The sequence below is a fragment of the Leucoraja erinacea genome, chromosome 26, assembly GCF_028641065.1.
Source record: "Leucoraja erinacea ecotype New England chromosome 26, Leri_hhj_1, whole genome shotgun sequence".
Taxonomy (NCBI): Eukaryota; Metazoa; Chordata; class Chondrichthyes; order Rajiformes; family Rajidae; genus Leucoraja; species Leucoraja erinaceus.
This window is the reverse complement of record NC_073402.1, coordinates 28,608,004-28,631,536: the sequence shown is the minus strand read 5'-3', so window position 1 is coordinate 28,631,536 and position 23,533 is coordinate 28,608,004. Positions and strand designations below refer to the sequence as shown.

The following is a 23,533-nucleotide window of genomic DNA, read 5'->3' as shown; positions in this document are numbered from 1 at the left end:
TTTGATTTTTTTTTTAAAACTCGGGAGAGCTCTTGAATTACCTTGTACAGTGGGACAGGCCCTTTACTCTGTGGTGTTTGTGCTATGGGAGTGGTTGGTTTAACATTTTTTAATGAAATTGCAAAGCACAATTTGAAGACTTTTATATTATTTATTGCATTTGACATGATAAATAGATTGTTGATTGCAATTTGAACTTTATTTTGAACAAGTGTAAACATTTAAACATGATTGTGGTGAATGAAAACCTTCACAGAGGTCAGAGTAAACTGAACCTATGTTTGCATGTTGCCTGTTCAGTTATCCTAGCATTGTAATTACTTCTTCGATGCAGATCTGTTGACTAGCCTCTTTCATTGTGAAAATGCTGAGGAATTGAGGCTTCACTTATTTTTACTGGATTAAGTATTTGGAAGAAGTATTAAGTTAAAAAAAATAAATGTAACTATCACTTTGAAGCCAGTTTATCTATTTTATGGCCTAGGATGGATTTGACATTAAAGCTACGAGTGTTGATATGAAACATTCGAATTAAACCAGCAGTGTGTTTTAACTAGAAGATTAAAAAAAACAATTGTCTATCACTATGCAAAACAACCCACTTTTGTATCATCAGCAAACTTGCTAATCTTGCCATGTATGTTCTCATCCAAATTATTGATATAGATGACAAACAGTAATGGGCCCAGCACTGAACCCTCCAGTCTGAGAACTTTCCACCATCACCCTCTGCTTCCATCCATTAAGCCAATTTTCTATCGATTCAGCTATCTCTCTTTGGATCCCATGTGATCTCTCTTATCTTTGAATCTCTATTGATTCGGCTATCTCTCTTTGGATTCCATGCGTTCCAGAGCAGCCTACCATGTGGAACATTGTCGATGTATAATAAATATTGCACAGGACTGCATCAGAGTTTGCCGTTCCCAGCAGTCCAAGCAAATATTATTTTATGAATAGAAGTGCTATTTAAAATGTAGAAGAATATGGCATGGGATAGATGATTAACTGCACCATGGACTCAAATTGCGAATTTCCAATGTCAGCAGCGGGTGCCATAGACAAAATGCACTGTTGCAACTTGCCAATCTTCCTTGACAAGTTCATAGAGTCTACCACTCAAATGGAAATGGGCAACAGGTACATGACATTATCTCCATCTGTATCATCTTCTCCACAAATGCTGGTCTTGCCAGAGCTCTTATGAATGAATGAATGAATGAATGAATGAATGAATGAATGAATGAAGATAATCTTGACATAAACATTCTGGTTCAAGTGGATTGCTCTTACATACTCACAAGGGAGAAGACGTATAAAGCTTCATTTGAGAAATATCTTTGTGTGACTCTGCTGAAATGATTGATTGTGTGCTGCAGGCAAAAAAATAATCTTCACAGCCATTTTCAATGATAAGAGGATGAGATTTGTATGGGTCAAAAAAGATCTTTTTTGGTGTGACAAATAGGACTCCTGTTACAACACCCTGCAGACAGATTAAAAAGCACAACCAAATGAAAAATGATTACTGACAAACAATCTTGTAATTTGGTAAAAGATTAAAACACAAATCTACAATATAATTAATTTACTTTCGATAGCTAGATACCAGAATTACCGTGAAATCATAACATTATTACATAATTTGACCATTAAAATAGTTCATTCATATTTAAACAAAAACAATCTTGTTTAAACTCACTTACAGAAAACTCATTTTGATACAGACATGGTTTTTGAATGAGGATGACTAATTATTTTTGCTCAGACCGCAATATCATGATGATATAAGTCTTGAGTATACATAGCTGAGAAATATGGATTGGGCAATTATCCTATTTTTTATGCATTTCAGGCACCTAAATATACAGTATGTGTACATATGGAGTTAAACTCTGTACTCCGCTGTTGAAAACTGCTGGGTGGGTGGGATTTCAATGCAGATAATGTAAACTAATTTATGCTGGCACACATTCTGAAACTGGTGCATACAGCATAACATTTGAAAAATGCCCCATATGCCCTCGTACCATGACTTCAATCCTAATGAATGGGGGAAATTAATTTATTTTGCCATCATGTTCAGCACAGACATTGTGGGCCAAGGGATTTTGTTCCTGTGACGTACATTGCTATGTTCCACGGGCGATAGTCATACAAAATGAATTGTGTAAAATCTGCTGAAACTTTTCTGGCTGTTAGATCAGTAAGAGCTATTATTTTTAATGTACAACTAGACCAAGTGTGGACTCGTTGGATCCTGTTTCCCCCAATGCAATATTTCACCAAACTGCGCATGTGCGGCTGACGGACCCGCACTGTGCAGACACGACTGTCCCATTCAAATTTGTGCCGTTGAACAAGAAATTAAGTTCAAGTTAATAAAGTGAAGAGAAGACCCGTGGAGGCATTTGTAAAATGGAACAAAACTTAATCCCCGTTGTGAGGGCTGGCTAGTACAGACAAAAGGGGAAAAAAAATGCTCATCTGAAAATCGGGAAAGGCCCCAACTGTGCAGGCGCAACTGAAGGGTTCCCGTTGTGACGGCAGAGATCCCCGTTGTGATGCACAAAAAAACCTTCCCCCAACTGCGCAGGCGTGACTGGGGTGCTGTTTTAAGTTAATTTAAGTTTTAAATGTCAATAATTTGTAAAATATAACATCAATCTGAATGAAACTTGCTACTGCACATCACAGGACAATGGTGAGTAAGGTGGGCCTAAAATTGTAGCACTATCGTGTACCGTTTTGGTGGAGTTTCAAGCACAAATATATGTACAAATAAAATGACAGTTTTAGTAATAGAGATAGATATAGAAGAATAGATAGAAGATAGATAATATTTTTATAATATATAATTTAAATTAAACGTTTGTAACCTTAATTCTGTTGTTGCAATTAAAGGATTTTACCTTTCTGTCTGTGAAATACTTGCAACAGATTTTCAAGAATCTTTCAGAAATAGGTATTTCATCCCTATTTGGACATGAGGAGCTGATGATGTTTTGTGAGCTGCACCACTGTACACTGGGTATTTCTGCAGAATCAGCATCCTGCAAATTAGAGTGATTGTTACCAACACTATAACACACCGGCATTGATTCAATGTCTCCTTCTACATCTTTAGGAAGTATGTGAAGCAGTAACATATCCATTAGTTCTCTCACCTGTTTGAAAACCATGGCTTTGGTATTTAATTATTCCTACCAAACGAATGCACAACTTACTTAAAAAAAAATCTTTTGGTGAGAATGGTTTTATTTATGTTGATGGAGGACTACATATTGGCAAGGACATTCACAAGTTATAGGAGTAGAATTAGGCCATTCGGCCCATCGAGTCTACTCTGCCATTCAAGTATGGCTGATCTCAGTCTCCTAATCCCATTTTCCTACCTTCTTCACATAACCCTTGACACCTGTTCTAATCAGGAATTTGTCTATCTCTGCCTTAAAAATATCCACTGACTTGGTCCCCACAGCCCTCTGTGACAATGAGTTTCACAGATTAAAATATTCTGACTAAAGAAGTTCCTCCTCACCTTTCAAAAAGAGCGCCCTTCAATTCTGAGGCTATGAACTCTGGTCCTAGACTCTCCCACCAGTGGAAACATCCTTTCCACATCCACTTTATCTATGGCCTTTCATTATTCTGTAAGTTTCAATTAGGTCCCCCCCTCAACCTTCTAAATTCCAGCGAGTAGGGGCCCAGTGCTGTCAAATGCTAATCATATGCTGACCCACTCATTCCTGGAATCATTCTTGTAAACCTCCTCTGGACCTTCTCCAGAGCCAGCACATCCTTCCTCCGATTATGGGGCCCAGATTTGCTGGCAGACATGAGATATTTTATTTCAGATCTCAAAGTGAGAAAATTGGCACCCATGCTTTCTACATTTCAGCACAGACTAACCAGGAGGTGGGTCACGAAAGGTGGTATGCAAACGTATATCAATTTCTTACATGAAAATCACTGTGAAAGTCAATAGCCTGGGCCTTTTTCATCTTTACATCTTGCCTTGAAGCAGAATTCTATGCTAAAATGGCCAGTCTGTCAAGATTACAATGTAATCATGACTGCTAACATAATGAATTGCGTTTTATTTTCAATGAGAAGATATGCATTTGTGCTATGAACACCTAGACCTGTCTGCACAAGAATATTACCACCATGTCTTTATATAAATGATATTTTGGATGAACAGTTTTCACCTGTAAATTTCAAAGAAAACAGCAAATGCTCTGAAAGCTGCTCATTATACACATTTTATCCTGTTTCTGAAGTGATATAATGTCAATACCTGTACTAGTCATCTTCCTCTCATTTTATGCCCCGGCCAATATTTAACCCTCAATTTAAAAAATGATTATTTTGTAATTTTCACATTGTGGATCTTTGGATCTTACTGTAGTAAATGAGCAGCTGTGCTTTCTAAATTCAACCAGTAAACATTGAACTTTATTAACAGCTGTCATGAAAGGTAGCATAAAAATACGTTGTTTTCCTGGATGCATAGTACAAGCAAATATAAATGTAGCACAGCTGTTCAGGTTTTTTATTTCAATTGCAGACGGCTTAGCTGAAGGATTTTAATTAAGATTTCTGGTTGAAGGGCCAAAGCTCATAGTTCAGGTCACTAAAAGTTTGTATAAAAAAAAAAAAGCTTTGCGTGCCTGTTTGCTAATCTCCTGACCATTCTTTGCTCGGATTCTCCCATTTTGTTTTTGTGGCTTCACTTCATCAAACATGTCCATGAATATTTCCTCTATACAGGAAAGAAAGATGGCACACACTTGATGAGCCAAATTTCTGGTGTCTACTGTAACAATCTCCAATTATGATTTAAAATCATTTTTGTCTATACCACGATAATGCACGTCTCACTGTGCATGACAGATTTGTCTGTAATGTTTATGATTCTGCAACTTTTCTGGAGATAGCATTATTGGAACTATATATTTACTACTGCAAATCTTATTGGACTGCCATATGTTGATAGAATGAAGTGGCTGGGCTTATACACTCTGGAATTTAGAAGGATGTGAGGGAATCTTATTGAAACATATAAGATTATTAAGGGTTTGGATACGCTAGAGGAAGGAAACATGTTCCCAATGTTGGGGGTTCCAGAACCAGGGGCCACAGTTTAACAATAAGGGGAATGCCATTTAGAACAGAGATGAGGAAATACTTTTTCACACAGAGTTGTGAGTCTGTGGAATTCTCTGCCTCAGAGGGCAGTGGAGGCTGGCTCTCTGGATGCTTTCAAGAGAGAGCTAGACAGAGCTCTTAAAGATAGCGGAGTCAAGGGATATGGGGAGAAGGCATGGACTGGGTACTGATTGTGGATGATCAGCCATGATCATATTGAATGGCTGTATTGGCTCGAAGGGCCGAATGGCCTACTCCTGCACCTATTTTTTATTAACATCATGTTTTAATCAGTAATAATTAACTTTTTAATTAACCTTTAATTATTTAATTAACCTTGTAATAATTTGGGCACAATGTCATTAATGCCATTAGTTTTCTTGGTGTGATTCTTGGACTAGTAATTGTCCATCCATTTTCTTACTTTAAATTAATTTAGTACTTCTTAAGTAACATTGCTATGTTTTCTGTTTCTCCACTCCTTACACAATGCTTATGATAGCTAAATATTATTTTACACTGTCCAAGCTTAACGTTTACAAGGCGTCTTTTTAACTGCAATCACTAAGAAGCCTAAAATGATTATTTTTAGAGGCCTGGGTTAAAGCCAGGTGTGGAGTGGAGGATGTGGGAAGTTAATAGGATGTCCCAATGGCATACTGGTCTTGGCAGAACGTACCAGGAGTTTGTCATATTCAGCATCTGATGAAGACACACTTGGAGACTGGTTTGGACTCGAGGATAAAGGACTGTCTTCACTCTCTGCACGGGCTGGATAAGGAATGCACAATCGCTGTGGGGGAAAATTCAGAGTTTGTTCATTTATGCAAAACATTGCTTTCTTGCTGATCTGATGTACATGTAACTGCACTATCCTAGCCACATTTTCCACTCCTGGCAAATGAGAAATGTACCCACAGAGATTGTTTCAATTTACTCTATCAGCCATTCATAACCTTTGCTGCATTAAAATGATTTCAGCCGTTATATACATGATAATGGGAATCTTGGGCAGAAGCCAAAGAGTGTATTTTCCCTTTATTTCTCCCCCACCACCCCCCCCCCCCCCCCAACCCCATCCCCTGTGCCACACCTGGGCTTGCGCCCATTCCCCCCCCCCCCCCCCCCACACCCCCCGTGCCCCAATTGGCACCCATTTCCTCCCCCCCCCTCCCCCCGTGCCCACCTGGACTTGCACCCATTTCCTCCCCACCCCCCTCTCCTTCATTCCTTCCACTGGCTTCACAATTTGCAACTTTTCAATCAGTCTGTCTCACACCTGTTTTAATATCTGGCCTTTGTCCCAACCATCTGCCTATCAAACCCTCCCTCATCAGTGCCCACCTATTACCTACAATGCTTTGTCCTGCCTCTCCTCTCTCCCAGTTCTCTTCCCCCCCCAATCAGTCTAAAGAAGGATCCAGAGATCCCGATCCAACCGAAACGTTACCTATCCATATTCTCTAGAGATACTGCCTGACCCACTAAGTCACTCCAGCATTTTATGGCCTTTTGAGTATATTTTGGATGAAGATTCTTCCAAGATTAGAATTGCACAGACTTATTTCCATTTTGGAATTTCCATTGGGTCACCCCAGCCAACTCACTATTTATCCTCAATGTAAGGATTGGTGCTAATGTTATGTCCCCTATTCAACTTCTAGATACTTTTTTGTCAACCACCCACGTTCCATGTTCTTGAAAGGGTAGTTTTTACTGTAACTACTCCCTTCATAAATTATAAATTAATAAAATTGTATCTGTGTATACATAGCCTCATAATTCATCATTTTTTAAAACTTCGCAGGAAAGAACTGCATATGCTGGTTTAAATCAAAGGTAGACACACAATGCTGGAGTAACTCAGCGGGACAGGCAGCATCTCTGGAGATAAGGAATGGGTGACGTTTCGGGTCAGTCGGAATAAGGGTGTCAACCCGAAACATCACCCATTCCTTCTCTCCAGATATACTGCCTGTCCCGCTGAGTTACTCCAGCATTTTGTGTCTACCTACCATTTTTAAAATTTCTCCAATTGAATTTGTTTAAATTTAAATTCTAATCAACTTGCAACCTTATATATTATAGATTACATTTTGGAGTTACTATTAGAAAAAACAGGTATCAGAACCTAGTTGGCTCTAGTATGCTCTCTGTGCTATTACACAAAATGCTCAAAATATCTCAGAGGAAATATGAACTTTTTTATTGTTAGATGATAACAAACCTGCAATATTCTTTCAGCAGTTCTTTTTTTTGAATACATAAGATTACAGGGTTTTTTTTACATACCTGCCCAGGAATAATACTTTGTGAATAGAGTTTGTTTACATGAACCAGTTTATTTGGTGTACTGTTAAATTTCAGGGCTATGCTGCAGAGTGTATCCGCTATTCCTGCCTGTAAAAAGAATTTCACACTTTATCTCGATTTGTAATGTTACTTAAGATATGTAAATAATTAGATATATTTGGAATGCACTTACTATATATTCCATAGTGCCTTCCAGTTTCCCTTGGATTAGTTTTCTAGTATTGCTCTCTGCTCCTTTATTTTCTGAAAGAAAATGTGCAAACATTGATAACAATCTGAGTTGATACCCCATTATGCAAACATCAGTGAATATAATTAATTTTGACCAGACTTGGAGTACTGGGCGCCGGACTGAAAGTGGGATGTCATTATGTTGGAAAAGAGATTAACCAGGATGGTAACTGACTTTAAGGAGAAATTGCATCAAGATTTTTTTTTGTAGCACCTTTGTAGCATCATGAAGGATGAATAAAATGACTTTATTTGCAGTGTAAGACTAGAGGGCATCATGAAGGACAGGAGGATTTAAGAGAAATGATCAAAGAGGTTCATGTCTAAGCTGCCCAGGGTAGAGGATATATTACGACTCAAAAGATTTGGACATAGGCTTAAGGCAAATACGAGGAGAGAGATGTTTAAGAGAGACATCCCAAGGGGGAAATCCTTTTTCACTCAAAGAGGAGTGGTGAATCTGTGGAATAAGCTGCCAGAGGGTAGTCGGTAGAGCTATATTTAAGAGAGTTAGATGTGGCCCTTGTTATCGAGGGTATGGAGAGAAGGCAGGTAAAATATTTGGATCAGATCATATGAACAGTCGAAGGGCCGAGAGGGATATGGGCCAAATGCTAAATGCAGGCAAATGGGACTAGCATAAAATACCAACTTGGTTGGCATGGACCAGATGGGCTGAAGGGCCTGTTTCTGTGCTGTATTGCTGTATGACTTTACAATGGAAGAAATGTGATTGAGCTGAAGATGGTCAATGGCTCTGTCCAGAAAACTCCAGGAGTAATATCCCAAGGCTGAAATGTTTCAACTCTGACAAACAGAATCACTCCAAATACTGTACTCGTATCTCACACTAACAGGCTGTTTGAATTAACAATTATTTAATAATATACAGGATGAACAAACTGCAGTACAAAATTCAATTAGTACAAATAATACTGTTCTGTTGTGTATACAATTATAACCAGCCCACTTAAAAGTCTGAGTCTGAAGAAGGGTTTCGGTCCGAAACGATGCCTATCTCCTTCGCTCCATAGATGCTGCTGCACCCGCTGAGTTTCTCCAGCATTTTTGAGTACCCACTTAAAAGAAATATCTGATATCCTGTCAGCTATTTCTTTTTTCCCTTTCTCTTATCATCTTATCACTTCTAAAGAATTGTCGATGGATTTCACTCTTGTTTTATCTCATTCATTGGTTTCTGTTTCTACTGTCAATAGATAGTATTGGTTTCGTTAGATTGTCGTCGTAACTTGCTTTTCACCATCATCAACCACGCTCCCATCCCCACAGCATAGCTTGCTTTCTCCATCTGCCCATCCACACCCTGACATGTGCTTTGTCACTCTAAGATGAATGGTTGGGTGAATCCAGGAGCTACGGCCAACACTGCAATGCTTATCCAACTGAGGTAATGCTTTAAAAAATATAACACCGAGAACAAATACACAGTGAACTGCAAAAAAGAAAAATCGAACTGTCTTCACACTACCAACAAAATCAACATGCCAAAATATTACAGTAATCACATGGTTCTAGTTTCAGAATCATTTGGTTTTCTTTTCTTTCAAGTATTTATTTTGGGTCACTATCCTGCTTGTTCGTATTTCTGAGTGGTCGGAAGTAACCTGTTTGATGGCAACAGCCAACTCATTTGGAAACATACAATAATTTTGTGTTCAGTACATTGATACTGTCAACTCAATGTTTTCCATCTGAATAATCAGCAATCAAGATTAACTCCCTGAAATCATTGAATTCATTCATGCTTGTACAGATCATGGCAAATTTTCCACTTAATATTTCTGGATCAAAAGCAATCAAAATATTTTACCTAGAGGTTATTTTGTCCATTTTTCATCATTATGAATTAACTCACTGAAATGGAAATTGAAATGTGTGTGAAATGTGGTGTTTGGTTTCTGGTTGAGCTGGCTGATTATATACAATGATTTGCGTGCCAGACTGTGCTATATTGAAGGGGAGCAAGGTGATTATTTAAAGCCAGCAATCATTTCCTAAATGTACAGATGCTGGTATACACCGAAGATAGACACAAAGTGCTGGAGTAACTCAGCGGGTCAAGCAGCATCTCTGGGACTGATGAGTCTTCCTTTTATTAAATAAATGTCTGAAGGATCCCAATGCAAAACATCATCTGTCCAACACTTCCACACTTCCTACCCAACTTACTGAATTGCTCCAGCACTTCGTTTTTTCTTAAACGGGAGCCGGTTAGTCTAATGTCAGAATTACAAGAAATGCTGGAATCCTCAATAAAAGATTTAATAACAGAACATGGTAGGGGAGGTAAAAATGGATTCAATGCGAAAGGCATATCATGTTTGACTAATCCACTGGAGTTCTTTGAGGATGTAACGAGTAGAACTTTTGGGGGGAACTTTTTTCTAATCTCTTACCTCGACGGAGATGCGATTTTTTTCCATGTCGTATCTCCGTCCGCACTGCGGCCTAACATCAAGGATTGCCGGCCTATGCTGGAGACTGATTTTGAGAGCTCCACCACGGGGAGCCTACGGGACTTTAACATCGGGGAGCCCGCGATCCCTTTACCGGGGCTCGACCTCCGAGCTATACCATGGGTGCCTGTGGACTTTAACATCACGGAGCTCGCGGTCTCTGGTCAGAGACCGACTTCGGGAACTCCAAGCCACAGGAGCTTCGACCGCCCCAACGCGGATCTTTGAACGCTCCGACGCAGGAGCTTCGATCGTCCTGACGGATGGTTTGACTGCCCCGACCGTGGGAGAAAAATGCCTATATGCCTTCAAGCGCAGTGAGGAATGTGGGGAATTTGCTGTGGTGGATATTTATGTTAAGCTTCATGTAGTTGTGTGTCTTGCTGCTTTTTTAGTATGGTTGTATGATAATTTGCATATCTGTACTTTAATTGATACACGTGACAATAAAAGACCTTTGAAACCTTTGAATAGATAATGAAGAACTTCTGAATGTGTTTTGGATTTCAGAGGCATTCTCTCAGTTCCAGATACTCTTGTATGTGGAATTGTGAGTAATATATTGCCATGGAAACAGAATTACCTATTGAGCAGACCAAAGAGTGGAAATGTATATATCCTTCTCACACTGACAGGTTGTGACTATTGGGAACTGTAGTTTCTGTAATTGATGACACAAAGTCCAGGAATAATTCAGCGGGTCAGGCAGCATCTCTGTTTCAGATCCAAATCACCACCTATCCATGTTCTCCAGAGATGCTGGCAGACATGCCGAGTTAATCCAGCACTGTGGTTTTTATTTCATAAACTAGCATCTGCAGTTGCTTGTGTCTGTAGTAATTGATACTTGGGACCTAGCTATTACTATTGATATAAGTCGTGTGGCTGAAGCTATGAAATGTCTTATTTTCAGGCATGTACATGATCCGAAATGAATTGTAATCGAGAGGATGGAGGAAGATGTATGGGGAATTGCATCAGTCATTAATAAAATAAGAGAATCACCTTATTTCACCAGTTCTTGCAGGTTGTAAATCTGGCATAACAGGAACAAAACAAACCCCTTCAAGCACCAACATTCTAAAATACTCTCATTATTTTCAATTTTCTTTTAAATTGTAAAATAAATAAGTGTGGATTCATCAGCAATATTTACTTACATTACCTTGCACAAGTTGACAGTGGTTACCTGGGAAACTTTAAATAGAAAGAGCATACAGACCCAATCTTGTTCTCGCCCAATATCAAAGCACTGCAGAGGTAAATGTCGGACTAGGAGCAGGAAGTATGAACAGTTTTGCCTCTTTAATGACCTCTCCAAAGACAGTAAATGCAACTGAATTACTTTACTCTTGCCCCTGGGTAAGATGTCTGGCAGGTGAGGAGGTGATCTGGGAATTTTTCCTCGAGTCAAGAGTGAGTTATTGTTTCATGTCCCAGATAGGACAACAAAATACTTACTTGCAGCAGCACAATATGAATACAATGTCCAAGTCTCAACTACAAATGAAATAGAGTTGAAGGAGTGCATTTAATTCTCCCAGCCTGATGGGGAGGAGGGAGGGGTTAAAATAAAATGCAACACCACACAAATCCATACATTTTATTTCCTAATATGGTTGTCTGCAATAAGGACACCTGCCTGAGCTGGTGAGGTCTTATTTAAACAACCAAACTAATTTAACCAAAGCACAAGCGAGGGCCTTTGCTACACAACCAAACTCTGCTGAAACAGAAGCCAAAGGAACCACATAAGGTAAGTTTAAGATTAAAAAGTTATTTCCATGTAGGCCGGGGAGCTAGCGGGATATTGGAATCAATGTCTTCAAAAAGATATGGCAAAAACTTGGTGACATTTAAAACCGGTCTCCATAACTGCTATTTTATTTTTTTAAATATAGTATGTGTCACACACATGAATACATACAAGTGTAAATATGTATATATATAAATACCTGTTGCGTAGAATTGCTGAAGATCAGTTTTCTGCCTTCCTGATGGATTCAATACTGGTGTGGAATAAGCTACATTTAATACGATGGCTTTGTTAATTGCGGAGGCCATCTCGTTCTTCTGCTCTGTCCTTGGAGACTTTATTGTGGTGACTTAAGTTTGCTTAAATTTCTTCTTTGATCTTGTCAAAAGAAATTGTGCCATTAAAACTCTTCGAGCAAATTCTGCTCTTATAACTCCACCATAGAATCCTCCAAATGTCAGTAAGTCTACAAGATAGAATATTTGCTTGATGGCTATTTAAAAACTCTGCCACGATGAAAATGTAAAAGGACTGGCCATATTTATTCCAACAGCTTTAATGTTGACTCTGCATCTTTGAACAGCAAGGACACCCTGTGGTGACATGAAGATCTTACCACTAAAGATTAACTCACCAGAAGAGGGCTGTGACCTGAAATAAAGGACACGGGACATTCTATGAAATTAGAACACACAAGTATTTTAGGATGAAAGTAATTAGATTCAAAGATGTTGGATAAATACTATTTTTGCCTCAATAGTCATGGTTTTTCACAGCAAAATATAGAAAACAAACAAACACAGAAAACAGGAATACACAATTCCTCATTTCAAACCTGCCCCACCATTTAAAATGATCCTGACTATCTAACTCTCATTTAAATACATTTAATGACTTGTCCTCCTACACTTTCTGTCACTTTGTCAGCTCCGCACTCCACTGCTGCCTCCTCCTCCTCCTGCTCTGCCCACTCAGCCGGTCCCCCAACACTCCACTACCTCCTCCTCCTCCTTCCCTGGAGTCACTGACATACTCCACCTTCAAATAAGAATAAGAAATAATCTTATTTATATAGCACATTTTTAGTCAACTTGCATTGACCCCGAAGTGCTTCACATAATTACATTACATTTACACACAGGCAAAGGTGGGTGAAGTGTCTTGCCCCAAGGACACAACGACAGTATGCACTCCAAGCGGGATTCGAACCGGCTACCTTCCGGTTGCCAGCCGAACACTTAGCCCATTGCGCCAACAAAGATGTTGGTGACTGCAAGGGAGGAAGAGGAAGCGGCGGTGGATCATGGGGAGGCCGAGTAGACATAGAAATGGCCGACAGGAAGAAGTGGCAGTTGGTGAAAAGGGAAGGAGCCCCCACGGGCCCACAGGGACCGAGTGCATCCTGCCAGTGGCAGTGGCCTGAAGAGAGAGCTGATGGCCAGGGTCTACAACATGATCTACAACAGCAGCTGTGCCAACCGGAGTGTGTAGCTGGTGAAGAAGGGCTAACTGGTGCAGACCAGTGGCATCGGCGCCCAGTTATAAGGTGAATCGACACAAGGTGCTGGAGTAACACCTATTGATGTTCTTCAGAGATACTGCCTGACCTGCTAAGTTACTCCAGCACTTTGTGTATTAGCCATCATCTGCAGTTGTTAGTTTCATCTACATACAATGATAATACCATATATTTGGCTACAGCGGAGACCATTCACTCTCAAACTCCACCCCCCCCTCCCCCCAATGGTCCATTATAAAAATTTACTGTATTCAGATGCCTCAAATAATTTCTGTTAAGTACTTTAGTATTTTTTGGGGAGGGGATAAGTTGACTTACTACATCAACACGTAAACATCTGCCAATCATAATGTTTTCTCTACTCTCAGTCACTACTTCTTGACTAAAAGAGAATAAAGCTCCAGATACCCAGTTCAATCTGACCTCAGGTGCTATGTGTGCTCATTCTCCCGGTGTTCCCGTTTCGTTCCATATCCCAAAGATATGTTGTTAGAATAACTGAAGATAGACATTAAATGCTGGAGTAACTCAGCGGGACAGGTGGCATCTCTGGAGAGAAGGAATGTGTGATGTTTCAGGTCGAGACTCTTCTTGGAATAACTGGCTGTTCTAAATTGCCTGCAACATAGAGTTATATCAAAAAGAATAAAAGGCGACATGGTGGGCTTGCGGTAGTGAATAAAGAAGGTGAATGGGACTAATGGGATTGTTCCCGAGAGAGCTGGTACAGATTTGATGGGCCAAATTATCTCCTTTTGTATTGTTTAAGAATACAATACCTGCCCAACACCTCCGCTCGGTTCACACTACCCAACACCTCCGCTCGATTCGCAATAACCAACCTGATCTCCTGGTGGTCCAGCACTTCAACTCCCCCTCCCATTCCGAATCCGACCTTTCTGTCCAGGGCCTCCTCCATGGCCAGAGTGAGTCCCACCGCAAATTGGAGGAGCAGCACCTCATATTTTGCTTGGGCAGTTTACACCGCAGCGGTATGAACATTGACTTCTCCAATTTCAGGTAGTCCTTGCTTTCTCCCTTCTTCCCCTCCCCTTCCCAGCTCTCCCTCAGCCTACTGTCTCCGCCTCTTCCTTTCTTCTTCCCGCACCCCCCCCACCTCGGTCTGAAGAAGGGTCTCGACCCGAAACGTCACCTATTCCTTAGCTCCATAGATGCTGCCTCACCCGCTGAGTTTCTCCAGCATTTTTGTCTCCTTTTCTATTGTGATAGGAAAGAGGATGTTCAACTCTAGCACAAAAGACAGTTTTATCCATTTTTCTTTTAGTTGAGATTCGAGGACTAAATTCAATCCTAACAATATTCCTTCAGACAATAAAGTTTAGAAGAGTTTGCCCTTGAATCAAACTCGCAGCATGGTCGACACATGGTCCCAGGAGGTCCTATGAGGTCATTGGAACTCTCCTTTATGCTCGTGGGAAGTTCCCGCATACTCGTGGCCTCAGTTTGGTCGAGGAAAGATTTTCAGCATGTTGAAAAAATTTCCGCAAGTAGAAATTGGTCGGCATGATTCTTTTGAACTCGTAGTGCAGTGGAGTGGGGTCGCTATGTAGTTACAGGCAGTCGAGTGCAGCCGCAGGCAATCTCCTTCGCTGACTGGGCATTTTAATTGGTTCATTGGAGTTTTCAAGACCAAGGAAAACTGACCAGTAGTAGTTAAATGCTTTATTGTGTTGTCTGGCTTCTTAAAAGTGTCTCCACTCCTCCGCCCCCACCCCCCCTCGCTCTCTAAAGGACTTACCATACACTGTGTCTTTTACCTTTCTGTTCATCGTGGGTGTGAATTTCAGACAGCGCTCCCCTGCTTTCCCCGGCCCCCGCCTTTGCGGTGTGTGTCTGTGTCACAGACGGCCGATCCGGCTCGGGGTTTCATCGCTGACGGTCGATCAGCTCGAAGTTTTTCAGGCGAGTGTCTTTGAGCTTGAAGGTCGAAGACAGTCGCTGAAAGGTCACGTCAGTGGGACAGGCCCTTAAGCCTGGATTCTGGAAATAATTCATTGCCCAATGTACTAAAATGTTGTCGTCCCACGGGTCAAGAGTGTTTAATTGCCATATCCATCAAAACTAAAAACTGAAATTCTTACTAGCAGCAGCACAACAGGTTTGTAAACTAACCAGTTTCTCAGACTTCCAAGAATGCTAAAAGTTGAATGCTCACGTTAGAAGAATAATCTTACCGTTTCACCCTCCTCGGACATTGTTATCCATGGTTATACCAATGCGTCTGAGTGAAAATGTTAGTTATTTTAAAGGGCACACGGTTTCACTTCCGTCTTCAGTGTAAGCTTCATTATTAATAGGAAGTGACTTGGTGCCGTGGTGCCGATGTGTACATTTTGTAAAAATACTGCACAGGAAAGAAAAAGAATTCAACAAGTTAGGAAACATTCAAAACAAAATTATGATTAACTAAAAAGGTAAAGAAATATAAATTAGTAAATGTATCACTCTTTTGTTTTAGTTCCGTGCATGTGAAAACTGGCTAAGTCTGGAGTGAAGAAAGATTGCAATGCCATCTGGATACTTCAATGGCTGTAACTCACTTTGAGAAAGAGATGTGAAAGCCATTCTCTATTTTGAATTATCTAAAATGAACAAAAAGCTCAAGAGGATGAAACACCTGGTGCTCGGTGAAAGGGTTGAGGGAGATGAAAAGGCCCATTTTCAGCCCCTCCCCCCCCATCACCACACTAACTGTTCCTCGTAAGGGGGAGGGCTGGAGGGCTGAGAGGGAGAAGGATTTGGTTGCCAATAGCAGCACGAAGGAGTAACACATTTTATTTGTCATTACTTATTTGCATTCTTTCATTCATTTTTCTACATATCTCTACTTCATCATCTATATCTCTCGTTTCCCTTTCCCCCCAGAATTCTGTCTGAGGAAGGGGCTCGACCTGAAATGTCACCTATTCCTTCAATCCAGAGATGCTGTTTGACCCGCTGAGTTACTCCAGCTTTTTGTGTCTATCTTCTGTTTAAATCAGCATCTGCAGTTCCTTCATATCCAATCATAATGGTTTAAAAGGAAGCATACACATTCGAGTTATTTTTTAATATATCATTCTTTCACACCATCTGCCCATGCCCAATCTCCCCCCTCACACCTAATCTTCAGCCTGCTCCTGATCTATGATCCCCCCCCCCTCCCCCACCATCCAGATTCAGTAATCCACCTCAGTGGAAATGTCACCTTGGTTCCCTAGTTTGTTCAACCGTCATTCTCCGAATACACCACTGAGCCCAACTGGCTGTACTATCAGTCCCCAATCCCTCCCAACCCAATACCAGTCTCCAGTCCCTTCACCCTGAATGGACTATTGGTCTTCAACCCCTCCCTTCCCTGCCACCAACTCAAACATTGGAATTCAATTTTACACACCCACCCGATCTCCAATTCCCCTCTTCCCATTGGATTGCCATTCACAGTTCCTGTATCTCAATTGATCTGCTGGTATTTGATCACTTTGATCTAGTGGGAGCATAACTACACTGATCTCGTGCACACCCCTTAGGGTGCACTGGACATTCTAGGCAACAAAAGTCTTAAAGTGCTTGACAGGGTTAATGCTAACGGACTCTTTCTTCCGGCTGGATATTCAATAAAAGATTTTTGATAATAGATTGACCATTTAGGACTGAGATGGAAAAAAGATTCTACATTCAAAGGATTATCAATCCCACATAGCCTTATATACTCAACACTAAAATAAAACATTTTGAAACTATGGCAATTAGGAGCAGGAAAGTACAGTTGATGCAAAAGTTCAGTCCTGTTCTCTTGGGAAGGACTGAATAGATTATTTTTTCTCCTATCTCTTATGTTCACAAGAATATCATGATCTGTGCTGATGTGTTCGGGCTTGGTTAAGATGAGCCTTTTACCAATTTTAGATTAGAGGAGAGGTTTAGATGTTGAATAATCTTTTAATTTCTCAAAGATCAGACTACTCTTTCATAAGAAAGGCTTTTAAAATGTAGTTAAGTAGATGAGACTTGAATCCCCATTATCATGTCATATAGACAGAGGACCCAGAAAGAAACCACAAACTTCACAATCAACATGGTAAGTTTTATGTCCTATGTCGCAAGTAGTTTTCTGATTAAATCCCATTGCGTAGCTCAGAGTCGTAGAACCGTACAGCACCAAAACATGCTCTTTGACCAAACGTATCCATGCCGACCAGGTTTTATTACTTGTCCTTACATTCCTTCAAGTTCAAGTGAGTTTATTGTCATGTGTCCCTGATAGGACAATTAAATTCGTACTTTGCTTCAGCACAACAGAACATAGTAGACATTTACTACAAAACAAATCAATGTGTCCATATCCTATAATATAAATATATACACACATGAATAAATAAAATTATAAAGTGTAAATAACAGATAATTGGTTATTAATAATCAAAGTTTTGTCCGAGCCAGGTTTAATAGCCTAATGGCTGTGGGGAAGTAGCTATTCCTGAACCTGGTTGTTGCAGTGTTCAGGCTCTTGTACCTTCTACCTGAAGATAGCAGGAAGATGAATGTGTGGCCAGGATGGTGTAGGTCTTTGATGATACTGCCAGCCTTTTTGAGGCAGCGACTGCGATAAATCCCCTTGATGGAAGGAAGGTCCGAGCCGATGATGGACTGGCTAGTGTTTACTACTTTTTGTAGTCTTTCTTAAATCCATATACAGTACAATATTAGTCAAAATCCAATCTTCTGCTACCTCTTCCATAGCTAATGGTGTAAATATCTCTACTGGGATCTCAGCAATTTCTTTCCTAGCTTCTCACAAAACGAGGATACAGTTGGAGAGGCCTTGTTATACATTACGCCTCGTGGGTTAGTCAATAACATTTCCAACCCATTTGCCATTGTGAATGCAGCTGTAATTTTTGTACAATGCTTCTAAAATTAGTCAACTACATAAGAAAGATATTATTTTAGCAAAAGGGTTATTGGCATACCACAACACACCTCTTATTGTTCTGTTGGTTAGTAATGAAGTTATAACAGCAAGAATAACAAATAATCTTCTGGATCTTGCATTCTAAGAAACATTGCAAAATCCCCAGGTATGTTGACCTAATTTGTCGTACTGGCGAAACAATACTTACAAATTATCCCAAGGACTGCACAAACTATATAGTCAAAAGCTATGCAGCTCTGAAAGCAAAATAAGTAGGCCTCAGAAGATATGGAGCTCCTTGGGTGGAATAATGAAAGATCAAGCAAAGATAAAAAGCTGGCAATGGGGATAAAGGCCAAATATAAATTTAGGGATTATCAGGAGGTTATTACTTGATCCTTAAACTCGTTATAACATTCAGTAAAATTATGGTAGATCTATACATTTATGGTGTGTCTTTTGTGTCTCTACATTTATTGTGTGTCTTCATTATATTTGGGATTGAGATTATATCCTCTAGTCGTAAATGCCTCAAGTAACAGAAATAATCTGACTATCCCTTTAATTCATCAAAATTGAAATGTTGAAGAAAATTATCCATTTAGGGCCTGTCCCACTTTCCCGAGTTATTCACGAATTCTCCCGTGTTTTCCCCTTGATTCAAACTCGGAGAATTACGTTAATAGCTAGCCGTAGGTACTCAGGGTTATTTTTTTAACTCATGGACATTTTACAACATGCTGAAAAAACATCCTGACTTACCTGATGCCCCGAGTAACTACGGCTGGCATTACGAGCCGCTACGAAATATCTACGGACTCGCTACGGACATTCTCCCAGTTTGAATCAAGGCGAAAACTCGGGAGAATTCGTAAGTAACTCAGGAAAGTGGGACAGGGCCTTTAGCCTTCCCCCCCATATTTCATCCCTGGAATCTAGGGAGCAGGCTACAAGTATATGTTACATTTCCTCACATTCCCTTCCATCCCCACCCCACTGTTACATGGTTCCATGTTCAACTCAAGTGATAGCCAGGTATTTTTTTATGGAATCGAGGTGCATGGCGTTGAAGCTGTAGAAATATGAATTTGGGTTTTCCAACATAAAGGAGAAAATTAGACATTTTCAATGCCTCATCAAAAGTCACCCGAAACTATATTCTCTTCAACGCTTTCAAAATGCTGTCAACTGCATTCTACCACGTGTAACATCAGCCCTGGACCACCTTATTTTTATGAGACATGAAAATCTGGGACTGCTAATCTATTTATTACTTTCTGCATAGCTTCCTCCTTTTTACCATTTCAAATTTTCTCCAGGATTGCTCTTTGGTCCAAATTACCATCTTCTACGTCATGCTGAATGTACAATTCATCCTTTCCCCATTTACCCTGAAATTTGAATATGCCAGCAGTATTACTCATGGGCAAACAACCTTCAAAAAGATCAAAGATATGCTGGTGTCAGAGCTGTCTATAATGGCAGAATATCTGTGCTAATGGCACCTGTAACAAAGTCCAACTAATTTGAGTTCAACTACCATAAAGCATACGTCCCAGCATTTGAGTTCAACTACCATAAAGCATACGTCCAAGTTGATGTCACTATTTGCATAGAATAAAGATGTCAATGTGATTTCACTCCTTACTACCTAGATTGGTGTATGAAATTGGGTGTTTGATGGTTGTGTGACTATGTGGACCACAGGACCCGTTTCCATACTGCACATCTATATAACTCCAAGACCAAGAATGTGATCTGTGTAGGAAGTAACTGCAGATGTTGTTTATACCTAAAATGCCATTGTAACTCAATGGGTCACACAGCATCTCTGGAGAGAAGGAATGACATTTCGGGTTGCGACCCTTCTTCAGATAGTCTGAGGGTGGGTCTCGACCCGAACCGTCACCCATTCCTCTCCAGAGATGCTGCCTGGGTTACTCTAGCATTTTGTGTCTATCTCAGCTGTAATCTGCTCTTTATTAATCAGATGATACATCACATTATGGATATTAGCAGAATGAAAGATTCCAATTTTGTTCAGATGTAGCACATAGCTGATAAAATGAAGTGCTGCAAAATTATGAAATTCTATGATATTTTGACAAGATTATTTCACCCGATCAGCAGGACAGTAGCATGCAGTAAACAAATTCCTTTGCACATAGTAGTGGAAATGCAGACATTTCTACCACAAACCATTTTTATACGCGAGTTAAATATTAAGCTGGAAAATGTATTAAAAGCTCATCAACAGTAACTCCAAAGGTTCAATGTACCTTACAGCCATGATAATACATATTTATGAAGGTAGAAGTCCAATAGATAATTTGTACATGGTAAGATACAGAAAGCAAAGTGATAATGAGCAGATTGAAAAGCAAATATATATACAATATATATATATGCACATATATATATATACACATGCATGCGTATGTATATATATATATATGCATGTGTATGTATATATATATGCATATGTTATATATATATATATATATATATATATATATACACACATGTATATATATATATATATACACACACATATATATATGTATGTATATATACATGTATGTATATATGTATAAACATGTATATATATATATGTATATAGGTGTGTATATATACACGTGTATATATACACACCTGTATATATGTAGGTGTGTATATATATATGTATGTATATATATATATATATATATATATATATGTATGTATATATATACACATACACACACATATATATATATATATGTGTATATATATATATATATATATATATATATACACACATATATATATGTATATACATATATATATGTATATATATATGTGTATATATATATATGTGTATATATATATATACACACACACACACATATATATATACATATATATATATATATATATATATATATATATATATATATATATATATATATATATGTATATATATGTGTGTATATATATATATACACACATATATATATATACATACATATACATATATATAGAGTGTGTGTGTGTGTGTATAAACACACAGATGTTGGAAAACTGAAATAAAAATAGGAAATTAAGGAAAATACTTTTGGAGATTATGTTGGGGATATTTCTACCAGTTTTGATAGAATACCTGGAGAAATGATTAATGTTTCATCATGCAATCGTTAATCTAATTTAATAATAAGTAAACAATCTACTTCTGTGATATTGCCAAGGGATACAAAACTTATCAGGACGGCAGCAAAACCTCTAGTTTTTCTTCAACAATGCAGCACATTGATTTTCGAGTCAAATATGTCAGTACCTCCTTTGATGCGGCATATCCTCAGTAATGCATTTGAATTGTGTTTCCATGTGTCTGAAGTGAGATTTGAACCCACAGCATATGGTCTCAGAAGCATGATTACTGTTATAAAATCACGATTTGCATGCAAGATTAGATTCTATTTCAAAATCAGCAGCACAGATTCATGGATCTGATGCTATGATTCAGCAATCACATACCATTTCCAAATAAGCATTGAGATACACAGCATTTAAAACCACTACATATAGAACACTTCATGATAAAAGCCACAAAGATACATTTAAAAAATACTGTTATTGTGCTCACCTGTATCATGTCGCGTTTTAGCTATTGCGATCTTCAACAAATGCAACGATTAGCATTTACATGGTTTCTCAAGTCCAATCAGATGAATTCTCAGACCATCCCGGGAATTACTGCATTTTATCACACGCCACCTAATTTTAGGTGACACAAATCGGAAAGGAAACGAAAATACTGATGTGAATAGTTTTAAGCGTTAACAAATCACCTACCACAACAAACCATCCACTTAATGAAACGTCATTCTATGCACCGCCCAGCTCCAACGCTTTACGTATTGACAGCTAGTGGGCAATATAATCGCAAATTACCCACAAAGATAATTGAAACACCATTAGGTAAATACTGAGGTATAAACATGGGGCAGAAAGCAGCGAGGGGGTATTTATGAGATATTATTCTCTTAAAAATAAACATTATTCTTAATATGAAATATATAAAACATATGTCATGCAATCACACCATCAATCAAATATCATGCAAAAAATTATTCATACGTTCCTAGTGTCAATGGTGTTATACTGAGTAGTGTTCGCACCTGTATTTACACAAAGAAAGCTGGTTCGCCAACGAGCCAGACCAGAATTAATGTTGGTGTCGTTTCGGGTCGATACCCTTCTTCAGATCCCGAACCTATGCCTTCTCTGCAGAGAAGCTGCCTGACTCATTGAGTTGCGCCAGCTTTTTTGCGTCTATCTTCGGTTTAAACCAGCATCTGCAGTTCCTTCCTCCACTTGAATGTTGGGGTGATCATTCCATACTCGCTAACGAGGTTCTGCGCCGCTGAGCCAGACTAGGAATTAATGTTGTGTTCAAGAAGGAACTGCAGATGCTGGAAAATCGAAGGTACACAAAAATGTTGGAGAAACTCAGCGGGTGCAGCAGCATCTATGGAGCGAATTAATGTTGGTGTGATCGTTCCGAGCAGTCTATTGAGGATCCACACCGCCGAATCAAGCAAGGGGTGAATGTTGACAAAAATGCTGGAGAAACTCAGCGGGTGCAGCAGCATCTATGGGGCGAAGGAAATAGGCAACGTTTCGCCTACGTTGCCTATTTCCTTCGCCCCATAGATGCTGCTGCACCCGCTGAGTTTCTCCGGCATTTTTGTCCACCTTCGATTTTCCAGCATCTGCAGTTCCTTCTTAAATAAACAAAAGGTGAATGTTGCTGTGAACATTCCATACACTATAACAAAACTCTGCATCACTGAGCCAGGCCAGGAATTAATGTCGGTGTTGAGTGTAGGAAGGAACTGCAGATGCTGGTTTACACCGAAGATGAACGCAACATGCTGCAGTTACTCAGCAGGACAGGCAGCATCTCTCTGGGGGAAAGGAATGGGAGACGTTTTGGGTAGAGTCTGAGACCCTTCATTCTCTTGCTGTGACCATTCCATACACTCTAACAAAACTCTGCACCACTGAGCCAGCCCAGGAATTAATGTCGGTGTTCAGTGTAGGAAGGAACTGCAGATGTTGGTTTACACCAAAGATGGACGCAAACATGCTGCAGTTACTCAGCGGGACAGGCAGCATCTCTGGAGACGTTT

The 23,533-nt window shown here is 39.5% G+C and overlaps 1 protein-coding gene across 3 annotated transcripts in view; it reads right to left on the bottom strand.

The window, feature by feature from the left end:
* si:ch211-15d5.11 (nuclear receptor coactivator 7) overlaps positions 1 to 22,966 on the bottom strand; it is a 44,094-nt gene extending 21,128 nt beyond the window's left edge. Inside the window, exons 1-9 of one of the 3 annotated variants that reach the window (XM_055656579.1) lie at positions 22,520 to 22,966; positions 21,985 to 22,115; positions 15,643 to 15,812; positions 12,128 to 12,579; positions 7,637 to 7,707; positions 7,444 to 7,551; positions 5,831 to 5,944; positions 2,913 to 3,053; positions 1,302 to 1,486 (exon numbers count right to left, since the gene is read on the bottom strand). In XM_055656579.1, coding sequence (XP_055512554.1) covers positions 1,302 to 1,486; positions 2,913 to 3,053; positions 5,831 to 5,944; positions 7,444 to 7,551; positions 7,637 to 7,707; positions 12,128 to 12,236 — 728 coding nt within the window. In that variant the 5' untranslated portion in view covers positions 12,237 to 12,579; positions 15,643 to 15,812; positions 21,985 to 22,115; positions 22,520 to 22,966. Of the gene's footprint in view, positions 1 to 1,301; positions 1,487 to 2,912; positions 3,054 to 5,830; positions 5,945 to 7,443; positions 7,552 to 7,636; positions 7,708 to 12,127; positions 12,580 to 15,206; positions 15,456 to 15,642; positions 15,813 to 21,984; positions 22,199 to 22,519 lie in introns of those variants that run through there. The other 2 variants (XM_055656578.1, XM_055656580.1) reach the window with 2 other exon arrangements.
* Between the last annotated feature and the right edge of the window lie 567 nt (positions 22,967 to 23,533).